Consider the following 17,381-nt stretch of genomic DNA (forward strand, 5'->3'; position numbering starts at 1 on the left):
ATTTTGTCCCTTCAACCAGAATCCTCTCACTGTGAATGGAGTGCAGCAGGGTAAAGCTGACTCCCCAGCTCACAGCCTTCCCACTTAGCCAACATAAAGCTGCCTGGATCGTTATGGAAGCAAGTTAAGGAAGCAGGCAAGGAGGCAGCGTGCCCTGAAGCCAGGGACCAAGGGGAGTCCTTGGAAAGCTTTGCCTAATTGTTTTGTTTATGAAACTCTGGAGAGGGTTTCCAGTGGGTTTCCTAATGAACTGGTTTGTTGTTGAGACTCAGGGCAATAGTGCTAATTACTCTGCAAACAGGGGGTCAGGACTCATCTTCTCTTCCATGAGCTTTCAGCTGCCACCCATTAAACACCAACTCTGCATTTTGGGTTTTTTTCTCTTGCTCCTCCAAGTTTTAACTCCTCCTTTTCTTTGCTGCATCTCTGCCACTCATCTTTCAGGCACAGCCTTGCAGTATGTCTGCTTTGTCCCTTCTGAAAGATGAGCTGTAGATAGGAGCTTACTGTGCAGGCTCTGAGTGAAGGAAAACTGAAGTGGAACCCAACCTGGCTCAAATCCTGTGAGGAGAGGCTGAGGGAGCTGGGGACACACAAAGAGCAAATCTATGCAGATATTTGAGAGCAAAGCAACCTCACACACTTGGTGTGGAAGGCTGATGCAGGGGTGAAGGAGGGAAGAAGCCTGCAGCAGAGCAGGCTCAGGGCAGAGCTGATTGCTGCCTGCAGCTGCCTGCAGGGAGGCTGTAGCCAGGTGGGGTTGGGCTCTGCTGCCAGGCAGCCAGCAACAGAAGAACCCAGGCTGAAGCTGTGGCAGGGCAGGTCTGGGCTGGATGTGAGGAGGAAGTTGTTGTCAGAGAGAGTGATTGGCATTGGAATGGGCTGCCCAGGGAGGTGGTGGAGTGGCTGTGGCTGGAGGTGTTGAATGCAAGCCTGTCTGGGGCACTTAGTGCCATGTTCTGGTGCCTGGGCAGGGCTGGGTGCTAGGTTGGGCTGTTTGAGCTTGGAGCTCTCTTCCAACCTGGCTGAATCTGTGATTCTGTTTTGTCCTGTTGGATGAGTATCCACTGGAGCTCAGCTAACATCCAGGTGATGGTTTGCAGCTTGAGGAGGGCAGATTCAGGCAGTGAGGCAGAGAGAGTTGAGGCTGTTCAGCCTGGAGGAGAGAAGGCTCTAGGGGGACCTCAGAGCAGCCTTCCAGTACCTGAAGGGGCTATAGGATTGCTGGGGAGGACTTAGGACAGGGGCTGGGAGTGCCAGGAAGAGGGAGAATGGCTTTGAGCTGGAAGGAGCTGGATTTAGATGAGGTATTGGGAAGAAATTCTTCCCCAGGAGGGTGGTGAGGCTCTGGAACAGGTTGCCCAGAGAAGTTATAGAGGCTTCAAGCCTGGAAGTGTTCAGACACAGGTTGGATGGAGCCTTCAGCAACCTGCTCTAGTCGCAGGTGGGAACTAGCAGGGGGCTGAAACTAGATGATCTTGAAGGTCCCTTCCAATCCAGATCATTCCATGATCTCATGATTAAGGCAAAGTGGGAGGCTGGCAGAGTCTGGAACAGCTGTGCTGTGGGTCCTGTTCTCTGCTGAGTGTGAGGTGAGCAGAACCAGAGGTGCCAACTGAAATCTCTTCCTCAGAGAGGTTGTTGTGCATGAACTTCCTCAGTGCTGGGGAGCAGATGGGGCTCAGCTGAGTGTTAGCAGCTGGGAAGTGAGGGGAAATAACCTCACAGGAATGCTCCTGGAGCTTGAGGTTGAGCCAGGCTGTGTTTTTGTCCCCATCTATCATTTGATTTTATTACTTCAAGGAGACAGCCTTTTGATTTGGCTGTTATTTCAGAGAGACTTAGTAGTGTTTTCACTCTAAAATGACTGCAGATAAGATAGCAGCTCCACGTTCAGCAGCCACAAATTTCCCCCTATCAGTCTTTTGAGTTAAAATTGATGAGACAGCATTCCTGGGGTGGGCAGAGAATGTTACCACAGTCTCCTACTTGGAGCAGCAGAGAATGAAAGACCAGCTAGAGGAAGGAAGAATCAGCAGCCAAGGTTTCCTGTGCTGGAGAAGTTGCTCACTGTGCACTTCTGCAGAGTCTTTTTTGCCTGTGCTTAGGTTGCTCTTTGCCTTTGCACTTGGGTGTCCTGGATGGGTAACAGAGGCAGGAAGTGTAGGGAAAAGGAGAGGCACAGAGGCACAGAAACATCCAGGTTGAATCCTAGAATTGTAGGAGCACAGAATCATAGAATCAGGCAGGGTTGGAAGGGACCACAAGGAGCAGGCAGTGCCAACCCCTGCCATGCCCAGGGACACCCTACCCTAGAGCAGGCTGCCCACAGCCTCAGCCAGCCTGGCCTCAAACACCTCCAGCCATGGGGCCTCAACCACCTCCCTGGGCAACCCCTGCCAGGCTCTCACCACTCTCCTGCTCAACAACTTCCTCCTCACCTCCAGCCTCACTCTCCCCACCTCCAGCTTTGCTCCATCCCCCCACTCCTGCCACTCCCTCACAGCCTCAAAAGTCCCTCCCCAGCTTTTTTGGAGCCCCCTTCAGATGCTGGCAGGCCACAAGAAGGTCCCCTGGGAGCCTCCTCTGCTCCAGCCTGCACAGCCCCAACTCTTTCAGGCTGTGCTCACAGCAGAGCTGCTGCAGACCTCTGAATCACAGAATCACAGCACCATGCAGGCTGGCAAAGCCCCTCAGGATCACCAAGTCCAACCTAGAACCCTGCTCTACAAGATTCACCTTAAACCATCTCCCTGAGCACCACATCCCAACCATCCTTAAACACATCCAGCCTGGGTGACTCCAGCCCCTCCCTGGGCAGCTCATTCCAGTGCCTGAGAGGTGAGGCTAGGAAAAGCCTTCAGGAGGTCTCCTGATCTGCTGCTGGAGCTGCTGGAGAGGGTCATGAGGGCCAGGAAGGTGATCAGAGGGCTGAAGCACCTCCTCTGTGTGGACACAGGCTGAGAATTTGGGTTGCTCAGCCTGGAGAGAGAAGGCTGCAGGGAGAGCTTAGAGCAGCCTTGCAGTACCTAAAGGGGACAACAGGAGAGCTGGGAGGGCCTTTTGACACTCTCCTGCCTCTCCCACACATGCACATTGCCCTTTCCAGCTGCACTGGAGGCTGTTAAACAGGATCTTGCTGCTGGGTCTGAGGGAAGGGTTTGGAGGAGTCCCCTGGGAACGATGGGACCAGAAACGTGCCCCAAGTGCAGCGGCTGAGGAAATCAAACTGTACAGTCCCAGAAGAAGCCCCCGAGGAAGGAAGCTTTGTAAATGATTCATGCTTACTGGTGTGAAAGCAATCAAATGAAATGCAAATTGCAACACAAGCATCCATCATGTCAGATTTGGGTAAGGAGAGGAGGAACTTGGCTACTGCAGGCCCCTGGTGCTGCGCCGAGCTGGAGAGCGCAGCCCGCAGCGACATCGCTCGGAGCAGCATCCAGACAGCTCAGTGTGTGGCTTCTCTCCATTATCTCCCCCAGCTTTGCTTTCTGTGTGAGGCTCTTTAAGCTGGTGGTGGATGGAGACCATAGAGGGGACTTTTAGACCTGCCTGAGCAGGATTGGCTGCGCTGGATTTGAAGCAGTTGACATCTGCGTGCTGCGGCGCTTCAGTTCCGTGCTCGGGAGCAGCAAATGGACTCAGCCCCTTTTAAACCCATTTTCCATGCTTTGTGAAGGCAAGAGGAGGTCAATCCCCGTGGCTCATCCATGCTGTGTGCTTTGGGGGTGCTCTTGTTGTGTTCCTCTCTGCAGCAGTGCACAGGAGCTTTGAAAATGCCTCCTGGAGAAGCAATTGAAAACCTGCTCAGTACAAATCCCTTCAGGCAGCGGTGATGAAGGTGCTTGGGAGAAGCTTCTGCCTGCCCAGGAACGTGAAGCATGGCTGCCATCTGTGCTGCTGCTGTCCTTTGGCCAAATTGCATTTCCAGCCTTTCTGTCCCACTCTATTTTTCAGTACAAGAATTGAGTGTTCCTGAAAGGGGCAGGTCCAGAAATGCTCCTTCCCGCTCGGTACACTCCGCTTATTGCTGTGCCCCTGGCTCAGAGCAGCAGAAGGCAGCCACAGGGCTTTGCTAAATGAAAAGCAGAGGCTGGGAGGGAAGGAGGATGGCTGAGAGCTCTACAGGAAGACTCTGCTCTCTCTCTCTCGCTGTGGCTTCTTAGCTACAGTCATAAATCTTTTAATAGTGATGGTGAAAAGTGAAAGAAGAAATGGGAGAAGCAAGTTTGAGTTCCTGCGTTGGAGGGTGGAAGAGTTTGGGGAAGGTGTGGGGGAAGTTGTGCCAGGGCAGGGTCAGGCTGGATGTGAGGAGGAAGTTGTTGGCACAGAGAGTGGTTGGCATTGGAATGGGCTGCCCAGGGAGGTGGTGGAGTGGCTGTGGCTGGAGGTGTTGAAGCCAAGCCTGGCTGGGGCACTTCGTGCCATGGTCTGGTGTTTGGGCAGGGCTGGGTGCTAGGTTGGGCTGTTTGAGCCTGGAGCTCTTTGCCAACCTGCCTGATTGTATGAATGGCACACACAGAGCAGATGCTTATCATGGAATTGTTTAGGTTGGAAAAGACCCTTTAGAGTCCAAGCATCATCCAGTTCCAACCCCCCTGCCATGGCAGGGACACCTCACACTAGATCAGGAGGCCCAGAGTCTCATCCAGCCTGGCCTTAAACACCTCCAGGGATGAGACTTCCACCATCTCCCTGGGCAACCCATCCCAGGCTCTCACCACCCTCATGCTGAACAACTTCTTCCTAACATCCAGGCTGCACCTCCCCATTTCCAGCTCTGTTCCATTCCCCCCAGTCCTGTCACTCCCTGGCAGCCTCAAAAGTCCCTTCCCAGCTTTCTTGTAGCCCCCTTCAGATGCTGGAAGGCCACAAGAAGGTCACCTGGGAGCCTTCTCCTCTCCAGAATGAACAGCCCAAACTGTCTCAGTCTCTCCCCACAGCATAGAATCATAGAATCATAGAATCAAGCAGGTTGGAAGAGACCTCCAAGCTCATCCAGTCCAACCTAGCACCCAGCCCTAGCCAGTCAACCAGACCATGAGAGCAGAGCAGCTGCAGCCCTCTGCTCATCCTGGGCACAAGCCTGGCACCTTCATACATGAATGCACCACTTAGCACTGCCCCACTCACAACCTTCCAGAGCAAATGGGCAGGAGTTAGTCTGCCTGTGGGGAAAGGCAAACTCAGCTGCTGGCAGAAGAGAAGGTTGCTGTGAGCTGAGCTGGCTTTGGTGTCTCCTGCAGTGCACTTGCCGCAAGGACATGGTGAAGATCTCCATGGATGTCTTCGTCAGGGTTCTGCAGCCCGAACGCTACGACCTGTGGAAGCAAGGCAAAGACATTGCTGTGCTGGACCACATGAAACCCACAGCTCTGACCAGCCCTGAGCTGGATGCCTGGAATGAGACAAAGGCAGAGCTGAAGGCTAAGTTGCTTCGCAGGTAAGGGGGAAATGCAGAAGGAGCCCCCAGAAGCCGAGCGCTGATGGCAGCATTTAACCACTGCAGCTCTCAGCTGGGCATAGCCCAAACTCCTCTGCTTTCCTTGGCTGATGTCTTCCCTCAGTGTTCTGCTTCCTGGAGCTGATAGAGAAGCAAATGTTTTCTGGAAGCAGAATCTTGTGTGCCCCTGTCCCTTACCCTGGAAGACACAAAATGATCTCTGGTGAACATTTAAAGATTCACTTAGCAGAGAGCAAGGAGGAACTCAAAGTCGTCCCCCCCCAAGCCCATCAGCTGCAAAAGAGATCTGCTGCTGTGCTTTTCTCTGCTTCCTTTGATCTCTCTGTTCATTTGCTCCAAAGTTTGTGTGGGTTTGGGGGGTTGGTGTGGTTTAGAGCATGCTTGAGTTGGACATTTTGGCATACTAACCTTCTCCTCTTGGGATCTTGCTTCGTAGGATAGGAGAGGAGGAAGAGGACAACAAGCACAGGTATGTGACTGCCCCCAGCAGCTTCAATGGCTTCATTCTTTCTCCTGGTGACTTGCTTGTAACAGTGACTCTGAGAGTGTTTTCCTTTTGCTTCTTGTCTGCTGCCTCAAAAGGCCATGAGAAATCTTTGGGCATTGAGGGTACTCAGACTTCATCTTGGGTTGGTGTAGTTTGCTGAGACCTCCTCCTGTGCTGTTAGGGAACCTGAGCTGTCCCATGCCTGAGCCTGAGTGTGCAGTGGATTCACTGAGTTGGAAGTGATGTGTAGTGATAAACTGTTTGGGGATGATGCTAACTGGTGCTGTGGTTCAGTTGGTTAGATGGTGTTGCCTGGGCTGCAGCAAGAGCAGTGTGGGCAGCAGGGCAAGGGAGGGGATTCTGCCCTTGGCTCTGCTCTCCTCAGACCCCACCTGCAGTCCTGGGGGCAGTTCTGGAGCTCCCAGCACAAGCAGGACAGGGAAGTGTTGGAGCCAGTCCAGAGGAGACCACCAAGATGCTGAGAGGGCTGCAACAGCTCTGCTCTGAGCACAGGCTGAGAGAGTTGGGGCTGTGCAGCCTGGAGAAGAGAAGGCTTGGAGGAGACCTTGGAGGATCTGAAGGGGGCTCCAGGAAGGCTGGGGAGGGACTATTGACAAGGGCTTGGAATGAGAGGAGGAGGAGGAATGGGTTTGAAGTGGCAGAGGGGAGATTGAAAGTGGATGTTAGGAAGAAGTTGTTTGCAGTGAGGGTGGTGAGAGACTGGCACAAGTTTCCCAGGGAGGTTGTGGAGCACAGAAGCACAGAATGTGATCTTTGATCACATTCTGTGCTTCTGTGCTCCACAACCTCCCTGGATATGTTCAGGATCAGGTTGGATGAGGCCTTGAGTGACCTGTTCTAGTGGCAGAGGCTTGGAACTGGCTGAGCTTTGAGCTCCCTTCCAACCTAAAGCATTCTCTGACTCTTTGTGTTAGGGACTAGGTTGGACTTGATGATCTCAGAGATCTTTTCCAACCTGGTTAATTCTGTGAGTCTGTAACTGGTCACAGAACTGTTTTGCCTGGAAAAGACTTACAAGACTGAGCCCAACCATGAACCCAACAGTACCAATTCTGGGGCTAAACCATGGCCCTCAGCAGCTCTGAAACACCTCCAGGGGTGTAGATTCCACCTTCTCCCTGGGCAGGCTTTGAGAACCTTTGTAGTGAAGAACTTTCTTCTCATGTCCAACCTAAACCTTGCAGCTCTTCTTTCTGTGCTGAGCTTTAGGAGAAGCAGTGCAGCCTCTGAGTCAGAAATTGCAGTCTGCAGGCAATGACTGAACTCCAGCAGGTCTCTGGATCTTGCTCATCCACATCTGGAAACTGGGAATCTCTTTGCTGCCTCTGGCTGTGAAGGGTTACTTAGAGGAAGTTGTTGAGCAGGAGAGTGGTGAGAGCCTGGCAGGGGTTGCCCAGGGAGGTGGTTGAGGCCCCATGGCTGGAGGTGTTTGAGGCCAGGCTGGCTGAGGCTGTGTGCAGCCTGCTCTAGGGTAGGGTGTCCCTGGGCATGGCAGGGGGTTTGGCACTGCCTGCTCCTTGTGCTCCCTTCCAACCCTGCCTGATTCTCTGATTCTATGCTCCTATGATCCAGGTGCTGTTGGTGCAGTGTGAGGCATGATGCAGCCTCCAAGGACTATTTTGCCTCTCTGAGCCTGTTTCTCAGCAGAGAAGCCTCTCTCTTAACCCAGGCCTACTGCAAAAGCACCAGAGACTTTCTTCCCTTATCTACTCCTTGTCTCCTAGATTATTTCAGTATTATCCTGAAGGAGTTTTGAAGCTCTTGAATCCTGCTTAACAGCAGCTTCTCTCCTGTGCTTATGTCTTGGAAAGACAGAATTGTACCTGAGGACTGGCTTGCCTCAGCAGGATGGACTTTGCTGGCAGAATGGGATTCACCTCTGCCCAAAACCTCTTCACAGTTGGATCTACTTAATTAAAGTCACTTTGTGGGCTCCTCTTCAAAGAACACAAACACTTCTTTTTCATTTTGCCAGCTCTCTTGAGAAAATGGAGCTCTTAAACTCTGCAGAGAGCTCTCTCAGTTCTTCTCTAAGGTCATTCATACTTAGTTACCTTGAAGAGCTCAACTTTGTTTATGGCTTCAGCATGAGACTGTTTCAGCCTAGTCCACAAAAAGCCCTTTTCTGGGCTTCTCTGTTTCTGAAAGCACACTTGCTTTAAATGATCTGCTTTCTACCTCTCTTCAGAGGTTTTTCCCCCTCCTCCTGCAACTTCAGAGTGAGTAGAGCACTGCAAAAAGATCTTTTTTGAGTCTATTCTCAGTATAAAGCTTTGTGTTTTTTTTTGGAGGGGAGGCTGCTGTGTTCCTACACCACAGGAATAAAACACACACACACACACTTCACTAAAGATAGCTTCTAACTCTTCATCCTCCACACCCATGCTTCCTTCAGCAGCCATGGAGAGTTCTGGCTGCAGTGGAGGGAGAAGTCTTTATCTTCTCCTCCCACCTTGCTTTTCCTGCAGGGAGAATCATAGAATCAAGCAGGGTTGGAAGGGACCACAAGGAGCAGGCAGTGCCAAGTCCCCTGCCATGCCCAAGGACACCCTACCCTAGAGCAGGCTGCACACAGCCTCAGCCAGCCTGGCCTCAAACACCTCCAGCCATGGGGCCTCAACCACCTCCCTGGGCAACCCCTGCCAGGCTCTCACCACTCTCCTGCTCAACAACTTCCTCCTCACCTCCAGCCTCACTCTCCCCACCTCCAGCTTTGCTCCATTCCCCCCACTCCTGCCACTCCCTCACAGCCTCAAAAGTCCCTCCCCAGCTTTTTTGGAGCCCCCTTCAGATGCTGGCAGGCCACAAGAAGGTCACCTGGGAGCCTCCTCTGCTCCAGCCTGCACAGCCCCAACTCTTTCAGGCTGTGCTCACAGCAGAGCTGCTGCAGCCTCTGAGCATCCTCCTGGCCCTGCTCTGGGCACTCTCCAGCATCTCCACAGCCCTCTTGTCCCAGGGGCTCCAGAGCTGGATGCAGTACTGCAGGTGGGGTGTGTACTTAGAATATGGGTGAAGAGAGGAGTTGAGCCTTCTGGGCTCAGCTGTGTGTTCCTGCTAATGAGTGTCTTGCAGGTGCAAAGTTAACATTTCCACTTGGAGAGCCTCCATATGGTTAGAGTCTGGCAATTAGAACTGCCTGTGCAGATGGAGCAGTTTGCTTTGCTGTTGATCATTCAGCAAGGCTTGCATTTCCCACCCCCCACTCCCCACCCCTTCTTTGTTAGTTCCACCATGAAGAGCTCTTAATTCCATTCTACTCCAAATCTAATTAGCAACTGAGCTTCTGGGCTCTGAGGCTGGGAAGTTGAATTTCAGCTTTTCTAGAGCTTGGGGCAGATGAATGTGGTGTGATTGTGTTTGACAGTTTGGGACCTGGTGGGAGATGCAAGGCCAGATGGAAGAGGCTGCTTGGAGGGGAAGAAAAGAAACCACCTCAGTGTCTACAAGTCACAGTGGTGTGAAAAATGCAGGTGGCTGCATCAGTCTCTTTCAAAAGAGAGCTTGGTTAGACTTGCAGGAGCTGTTTGCTAGTGCCTGTGAAAAAGGCTTGGACTGGCCATGGGAGTGGAGTTAACTTTCTTCACCCCTGGGGGCCTGTGTTTGGGTTTTGTGGCCACACAGTGCTCAGAAGGCTCCAGTCCCTTGGCTGAGAGCTTCTTGCACAGGGTCAAAGCTTCACTTTCTTCCCACTCTGCCCCCTGCCCAGGGGCTAGACTGGGGCTGGGTAAGAGGTTGAGAGGTGGCACAGCTGGGAGAGATGACCCAAAGTGGCCATTAGAGGTTATGCTGAGTGATGGAACTGGGCTAGAGAAAGAAGGAGGCTGGGTTGGCTTCCAAGGTGGAGACCAGCTGGGCACTGGGCTGCCTGGGGGAGGTGGGGAGTGAGTCCCCTTTGTTTCTTCATCTTTTTATCCTTTTCTCCACATGTGAAACTGGCATTGGCCCAGTGAGCTTTCTGGCTCCTGCCCTTCCTGTTTTCCCTCTCTGTCCCACCTGAGCAGTGAGCAGTGACTGTGTGGTGCAGTTCCTAACCAAAAGACATGATCCTGACTTGGCAGTTGGCTTTGTGTGGTGGCTGCTGTCACCTCCTTGACCTGGTGCCATTAACTCTTTGGAAGGACCAGCATTGCTCTGGGGGTGTCAGCTGATGCTAAGAGGCACTTTGTTTAGTCAGGCTTCTTCACAGGCCTTGAACCCTCTGAGTTCTGCTCCTGCAAACTGCTGCTGCTTTGTAGCAGTGTGGGTTTAGGAAGTGGCAGAGCTGGGAGATGTCTCAGAGATGGAAGATATTGGCTGAGTGATATCTTAGAGCTGAGAGATGTCTCAGAGCTGGGTGATATCTCAGAGCTGGAAGATGCTGGCTGGGTGATGTCTCAGAGCTGGAAGATGCTGGCTGGGTGATATCTCAGAGCTGGAAGATGCTGGCTGGGTGATGTCTTGGAGCTGGGTGATGTCTTGGAGCTGGGTGATGTCTCAGAGCTGGGTGATGTCTCAGAGCTGGGTGATGTCTTGGAGCTGGGTGATGTCTTGGAGCTGGGTGATGTCTCAGAGCTGGGTGATGTCTCAGAGCTGGGTGATGTCTTGGAGCTGGGTGATGTCTCGGAGCTGGGTGATGTCTTGGAGCTGGGTGATGTCTCAGAGCTGGAAGATGCTGGCTGGGTGATGTCTTGGAGGTGGGTGATGTCTCAGAGCTGGGTGATGTCTCAGAGCTGGGTGATGTCTCAGAGCTGGGTGATGTCTTAGGGCTGGAAGCTGCTGCTTTGCAGGCTTGCAGCAGTTTGCCAAAGGGAAGCTTGTAAGGAATGAAAAGACCTGGGAGGATGGGGGCAGGGCATAAAAGCAAGATGTGCAACGAGTTTGCCTTTGGAAATGCAGGCAGAGTGGATTGAAAAAGACAATTAAAATGATTCTGGCTGCAGCTCAGGAGCTTCCATTAGTAATGGTGGGGAAAAGCTCTTCAAGAAACTTGGACAATTAATGGCTGCTGAGAGTGGATCTTGACTGTTGTGCTCTGCAAGGTTCATCTGTTTCCTTTCAGGTATCTGCTTTGCCCTGTAGCTATTGTTAGCTACCTCCTGTTTGCTCTAAAGGAGATCCTTTTGCTTCTTTAGTCAGTGATGGTTTCATTCCATGTGTTTCAGGCTGTGCTTTTCTGTCAGCTCACTCTTGTGTGCTTCTAGGTCTCACAGAAAAAGGAGTCAACCCAGAAGACATAAGACAGAGGATCAGAAGTCTCTTGGGGATGTCATGGCTATGGAAGCTGCCTTGGAAGATGTGAAAGTGAAAGAGGAGCTGAAGAGAGGGCCAGATCTAGAGGAAGAGGAGAGAAGCAAAGTGATGGAGGGAGAAGGTGAGAGCCCTGCAGGTGACTCTAGTGCAGAAGTGGGGCAAGGTCCTGCTCTGAACCACATCAGCAGAGAACTTGGCCTGCTGGAGCTTAGTCCTGGGCAGCTATCAGTGGAGCCTTTTCCCCCCAGTGAAGCTGTGCTCACTGGAACACACCATCATTTCCAGCAGCAATTGATTTTTCCCTCCCTTTATGGCTTCAGGCCAAATTGCTTTCTTGGCAGGGCTTGGAAATTCTGCCAGAACTATTACATCTTTGTAAGGGGGAAGGAGAAAAAGAACAAAATATGTATTTGGGGAGGAATAGCTTTAAATATTTCAGAGAGAAACAAATATTTTTGTGTGGCATAGTCTGCAGAGGAATGATTTGTGCACTCCCATGTGCAATTCACTGCTCCCTTTTCCCTCCCTCCCTGCCCATTTCTTACAGGGACTGTAAATAAAAGCAGCCTTAAGTTGTGTGGGGTCCAGTCCATGCTGCAGGTTTGGATGTCTTCAAGGCTAAGCTTTGGGGAGGAAGCTCTTCAGCTTTCTCTTCGTGGTACCTTAGCCCATGACAGCTCCAGAGTCACACAGCCTCACCCCACCGACTGCCTGCCCCAGGGCAAAGAATTGGTTGTTCCCTGGGGCACCCAGTGCTTGGGCAGCTGAGACAAAGCTGTTTTCTTCTTGTAGTACCTGCAGTGTTTGACAAAAATAAGAGTCAGAGTGGCCTTTGGGGATCACTTCCCCTTCCCCCACACCACAGCTGTGCTGGGCATGGCTTGGGTGCCACTGTTGAAACATGGAAGGGACCCAAGCTCACAGCAGTTGCACCAGGGGAGGTTCAGATTGGAGATTAGGAAACATTTCTCTCCTGCAAGAGTGGTCAGGGATTGGCACAGGCTGTCCAGGGAGGTGGTGGAGTCCTGGAGGGGTTCAACAGACCTGTGGCCATGGCTCTTAGGGCCATGGTTTAGTGCCCCTGGTAGGGTTGGGTTGCAGGTTGGACTGGATGAGCTTAGAGGCTTTTCCAACTCAGATAATTCTGTGATTGGAAGTGTGATCCAAGGGCTGCAACACCTCTTCCACAAGGCCAGGCTGAGAGAATCACAGAATGAACCAGGTTGGAAAAGACCTCTAGGATCATCCAGTCCAGTCATCTTTGTTCCCATTCTGTGCTTCTGTGCTCCACAACCTCCCTGTGAGCATTCAGCACCAGGTTGGATGAGGCCTTGAGTGACCTGTTCTAGTGGGAGGTGTCCCTGCCTATGGCAGAGGGTTGGAACTGGCTGAGCTTTGAGCTCCCTTCCAACCCAAACCATTCTATTCTGTGATCCCATAATTCAGCAACAGACACTTGCAGAAGTACCTGGCTTAGGGTCACCTCCCCCATAGCCATCACACTGGCACTTGAGGGCCACCATAGTAAGAACCTGGCATCAGTCAAGCTCCTTCCTGGGGTGAGGAGAAGGTTCAGCACCAGGTTGGATGAGGCTTGAGCAACCTCTTCTAGTGGGAGGTGCAGGGGCTTGGAACTGGTTGAGCTTTGAGCTCCCTTCCAACCTAAACCATTCTATGATTTATGAGCAACCTGTTCTAGTGGGAGGTGTCCCTGGAACTGGCTGAGCTTTGAGATCCCTTCCAAACTAAACCATTCTATGATCTATGAGCAACCTGTTCTAGTGGGAGGTGTCCCTGCCTATGGCAAGAGCTTGGAACTGGCTGAGCTTTGAGATCCCTTCCAACCTAAGCCATTCTATGATCTATGAGCAACCTGTTCTAGTGGGAGGTGTCCCTGGAACTGGCTGAGCTTTGAGATCCCTTCCAACCTAAATCATTCCATGATCTATGAGCAACCTGTTCTAGTGGGAGGTGTCCCTGGAACTGGCTGAGCTTTGAGATCCCTTCCAACCTAAACCATTCTAAGACCTGTGAGCAACCTGTTCTAGTGGGAGGTGTCTCTGCCTATGGCAGAGGCTTGGAACTGGCTGAGCTTTGAACTCCCTTCCAACCTAAACCATTCTATGATCTATGAACAACCTGTTCTGGTGGGAGATGTCCCTGGAACTGGCTGAGCTTTGAGGTCCCTTCCAACCTAAACCATTCTAAGACCTGTGAGCAACCTGTTCTAGTGAGAGGTGTCTCTGCCTATGGCACAGGGTTGGAACTGGCTGAGCTTTGAGGTCCCTTCCAACCTAAAGCATTCTAAGACCTGTGAGCAACTTGTTCTAGTGAGAGGTGTCCCTGCCTATGGCAGAGGCTTGGAACTGGCTGAGCTTTGAGGTCTCTTCCAACCTAACCCATTCCGTGATCCCTGCTCCCTCCTCACAGGCAGCCAGGTAGGGCTTTGAAATTCACCTCACTCCTTCCTGCTCTCTGGTTCTAACAATCACCTCTCAAATCCACTTTGTTCATCTTAATAGAGAAAGTTTTAAGCAAAGTTGTGGCTGCCAGCTGCTGTCAGCTTCCCCATTTAGAAGTCAATAAAGCTGGTGAGTGGCAGTTGGGTTGGTGCTGGGCAGAGAGTTCTCCCAGTGTATAGAGAGTAAATATGATCTGGTTTTGTGCAACTGGGGACAAATCCAATTTGCTGCTGGTTCAATATGTTTGTTTCTCTAAGGAAATTCAATATTCCTTTCTGTGTGCTAGAACAAAGCAGTTTAGCTGAGGGGCTGCCTACAGGAGTACCAACTCGAGCTGTTTGGGCTGCACTTGCTCCTGCTTCTATAAATGAGGGGAGATTAAATCCTTGGGCCAGGCTTAGGGGAAGTGTGGAGGTTGAGGTATTTCCTCAGGAGGTTTCAGCAGGGATTTAAACACTTTCCTTTGCTTGTGAATGTGATGGTTTCACAGGCTGACAGGATGGCAGGGGTTGGAAGGGACTCAAGGACATCACTGAGGCCAACCCCTCTGCCAGAGCAGGACAGTACTGTCTGACACAGGGCACACAGGAAAGGGCTGTGGGGGGCAAGAGGCTGGGGCCAGACTCTTCTCAGTGGTGCCCAGGGACAGGCCAAGGGGCAAGGGGCACAAACTGGCACCCAGGAGGTTGCATCTGAACAGGAGGAGAAACTCCTTTGGTGTGAGGGTGCTGGAGGCCTGCAGCAGGCTGCCCAGAGAGGCTGTGGAGTCTCCTTCTCTGCAGAGCTTCCAACCCCCCCCATGGCATTGTACTGCTGGGCAAGCTGCTGTGGGTGCCCTGCTGGAGCAGGGGGGTTGGAGTGGATGAGCTCCAGAGCTCCTTTCCAATCTCCCCTGGGCATTGTGCTGCTGGGCATGCTGCTGTGGGTGCCCTGCTTTAGCAGGGGAGGGGTTGGAGTGGATGAGCTCCAGAGCTCCCTTCCAGCTCCCCTGGGCATTGTGCTGCTGGGCATGCTGCTGTGGGTGCCCTGCTTTAGCAGGGGTGGGGGATGGACTGGATGAGCTCCAGAGGTGTTGGTGTCTGAAGCTAAATGTTCCCTACTGCCTTGACACAGGTGACTGCAAGGTCAGGTCTCGTCCTCCCAAAGTAAAAGGTGAGAGGAAGAAGAAGCACCTTTTCCACCAGCACCACCTGCAACCACCTCAGCCCCCTCTGCAGCCCCAGCAGCCTCCACTGCCTGCCCCCCAGCAGCAGCTGGCAGAAGAGGAGGCACCAGCAGCACGGCCACCAGTCCCCACAGCAGTCCCCACCTCCTCTTCCTCCTCCTCCTCCTCCTCCTCCACAGACAAGAGCTTGGCCCCAGCTCTCCTGAACGTTGTCCAGCCCTCGGAGGTGCCCGCTGAGGAAGATGACTTCAAGCCTCGTCCCATCATCCCCATGCTGTTCGTGGTGCCCCGCAGCAGGAGGGTGAGGTTCGGCAGGGGGCAGGGCTCCTGCCAGCAGGCGTTCGAGCGCTTCGCCGCCAAGAAGAGCCCTGCCTGGAGGAAGCCTGCAGTGCCCCTCAGCAGCCCTCTGAAGGAGCAGGGCAGTGGAGAAGCACAAACCACACAGGTGGCTACAGAGGTCAGTGCTTTGGGTCATGGAATCGTAGTTAGAGCTGGAAGGGAGCACAAGGAGCAGGCAGTGCCAACCCCTGCCATGCCCAGGGACACCCTACCCTAGAGCAGGCTGCACACAGCCTCAGCCAGCCTGGCCTCAAACACCTCCAGCCATGGGGCCTCAACCACCTCCCTGGGCAGCCCCTGCCAGGCTCTCACCACTCTCCTGCTCAACAACTTCCTCCTCACCTCCAGCCTCACTCTCCCCACCTCCAGCTCTGCTCCATCCCCCCCACTCCTGCCACTCCCTGACAGCCTCAAAAGTCCCTCCCCAGCTTTTTTGGAGCCCCCTTCAGATACTGGCAGGCCACAAGAAGGTCACCTGGGAGCCTCCTCTGCTCCAGCCTGCACAGCCCCAACTCTTTCAGTCTGTGCTCACAGCAGAGCTGCTGCAGCCTCTCAGCATCCTCCTGGCCCTGCTCTGGACACTCTCCAGCATCTCCACAGCCCTCTTGTCCCAGGGGCTCCAGAGCTGGATGCAGGACTCCAGGTGGGGTCTCAGCAGAGCAGAGGGGCAGAATCTCCTACCTGGCCCTGCTGGCCACACTGCTGCTGCTGCAGCCCAGGCTCTGCTTGGCTCTCTGGGCTGCAAGTGCACACTGCTGGCTCCTGCTGAGCTTCTCCTCCAGCAGCACCCCCAAGTGCCTCTGCTCAGGGCTGCTCTCCAGCCTGGCACTGCCCAGCCTGGATTGGTGCTTGGCATTGCCTTGACACAGCTGCAGGACCTTGCACTTGAGTCTGCAGGTGAGCATGGCCAGGATGGGGGCTGTGAGGTTTGCTAATCTTAGGCCATCAAGTGCACCTCAGCCTCCAGTGGGATGGTGCCCTGGTGCTGAGCCATGGAGGGCTTTGCAGGAAGGGACTCAGGGCAGTTCTCCTTCCCCTCTGCTCTGCCCTGCTGTGGCCACATCTGGCGTGTTGTGTCCAGTTCTGGTCTCCTCAGTTCAAGAGGGGCAGGGAACTGCTGGGGAGAGTCCAGCAGAGGCTGCAAAGCTGCTGAGGGGCCTGGAGCAGCTCTGTGAGGAGCAAAGGCTGAGAGCCCTGGGGCTGAGAGCCTGCAGAAGAGCAGCCCCAGAGGGGAGCTGAGCAATGCTCAGCAAAAGCTAAAGAAGCTGTGGGGGGCAAGAGGGTGGGGGCAGACTCCTGTCAGTGGTGCCCAGGGACAGCACAGGGAACAACGGCTGCAAGCTAGAACCCAGGAGCTTCCACCTGAACAGGAGGAGAAACCTGTTTGGTGTGAGGGGGCTGGAGCCAAGCCGTTCTGGGGTTCCCATCTGCCTTGTTCTGGTTTGTTGCAGACTGCCTCTGCCTTTTCCAAGCTGAAGATGGAGATCAAGAAGAGTCGGCGCCACCCCCTGGGCAAGCCTCCCACCCGCTCCCCGCTGTCCGTGGTCAAACAGGAGACCTCCAGTGACGAGGGTGAGTGCAGCAGCAGCAACAGCAGCAGCAGCAATGCCTGCACCTCTCCTCTGACTGAGAAGTGCTGAAGCCAGTGGCAGAAGTGCTCACAGGATGCTAGAATGGTTTGGGTTGGAAGAGACCTCCAAAGCCCTGCAGCCAGCAGGGACAGCCTCCTCTAGAGCAGGTTGCTCAGAGCCTTGTGGAGTCTGACCTTGAGTATCTCCAGGGATGGGGCCTCAGCTATCTCCTTGGGCAGCCTGTCCCAGTGTTCCACCACCCTTATGGTGCAGAGCTTCTTCCTCACATCCAGTCCCAATCTGCTCTGCTCTTGTTTCAAACCCTTGCAGCTCCTCTGCAGCATTCCTGTAGCTCCTGCAGGTACTGGAAGGCTGCTCTGAGATCCCTTCAGAGTCTTCTCTTCTCCAGACTGAACACCTCCAGCTCCCTCAGCCTGTCCTCAGGGCAGAGCTGCTTCAGCCCCCTGATCACTTTTGTGGCCTTCCTCTGGACCTGCTCTGTCAGGTCCATGTCCTTCCTGTGTTGAGGGCACCAGAGCTGGGTACAGTACTCCAGGGCAGAGCAGAGGGGCAGGATCCCCTCTCTCCAGCTGCTGGCCACACTGCTTTTGATGCAGCCCAAGATGCCATCAGCCTTCTG

At 53.5% G+C, this 17,381-nt stretch overlaps 1 protein-coding gene across 2 annotated transcripts in view; it reads left to right on the forward strand.

Moving 5' to 3' along the window:
- The window catches only part of KDM4B (lysine demethylase 4B), a 126,297-nt gene that overhangs the window by 77,943 nt on the left and 30,973 nt on the right, over positions 1 to 17,381 (forward strand). Inside the window, exons 9-13 of one of the 2 annotated variants that reach the window (XM_064174895.1) lie at positions 5,250 to 5,446; positions 5,904 to 5,936; positions 11,156 to 11,325; positions 14,780 to 15,288; positions 16,622 to 16,742. In XM_064174895.1, coding sequence (XP_064030965.1) covers positions 5,250 to 5,446; positions 5,904 to 5,936; positions 11,156 to 11,325; positions 14,780 to 15,288; positions 16,622 to 16,742 — 1,030 coding nt within the window. Of the gene's footprint in view, positions 1 to 3,109; positions 3,678 to 5,249; positions 5,447 to 5,903; positions 5,937 to 11,155; positions 11,326 to 14,779; positions 15,289 to 16,621; positions 16,743 to 17,381 lie in introns of those variants that run through there. The other variant, XM_064174896.1, reaches the window with a different exon arrangement.

Source organism: Pogoniulus pusillus, chromosome 41 (genome assembly GCF_015220805.1).
Source record: "Pogoniulus pusillus isolate bPogPus1 chromosome 41, bPogPus1.pri, whole genome shotgun sequence".
Lineage (NCBI taxonomy): Eukaryota > Metazoa > Chordata > Aves > Piciformes > Lybiidae > Pogoniulus > Pogoniulus pusillus.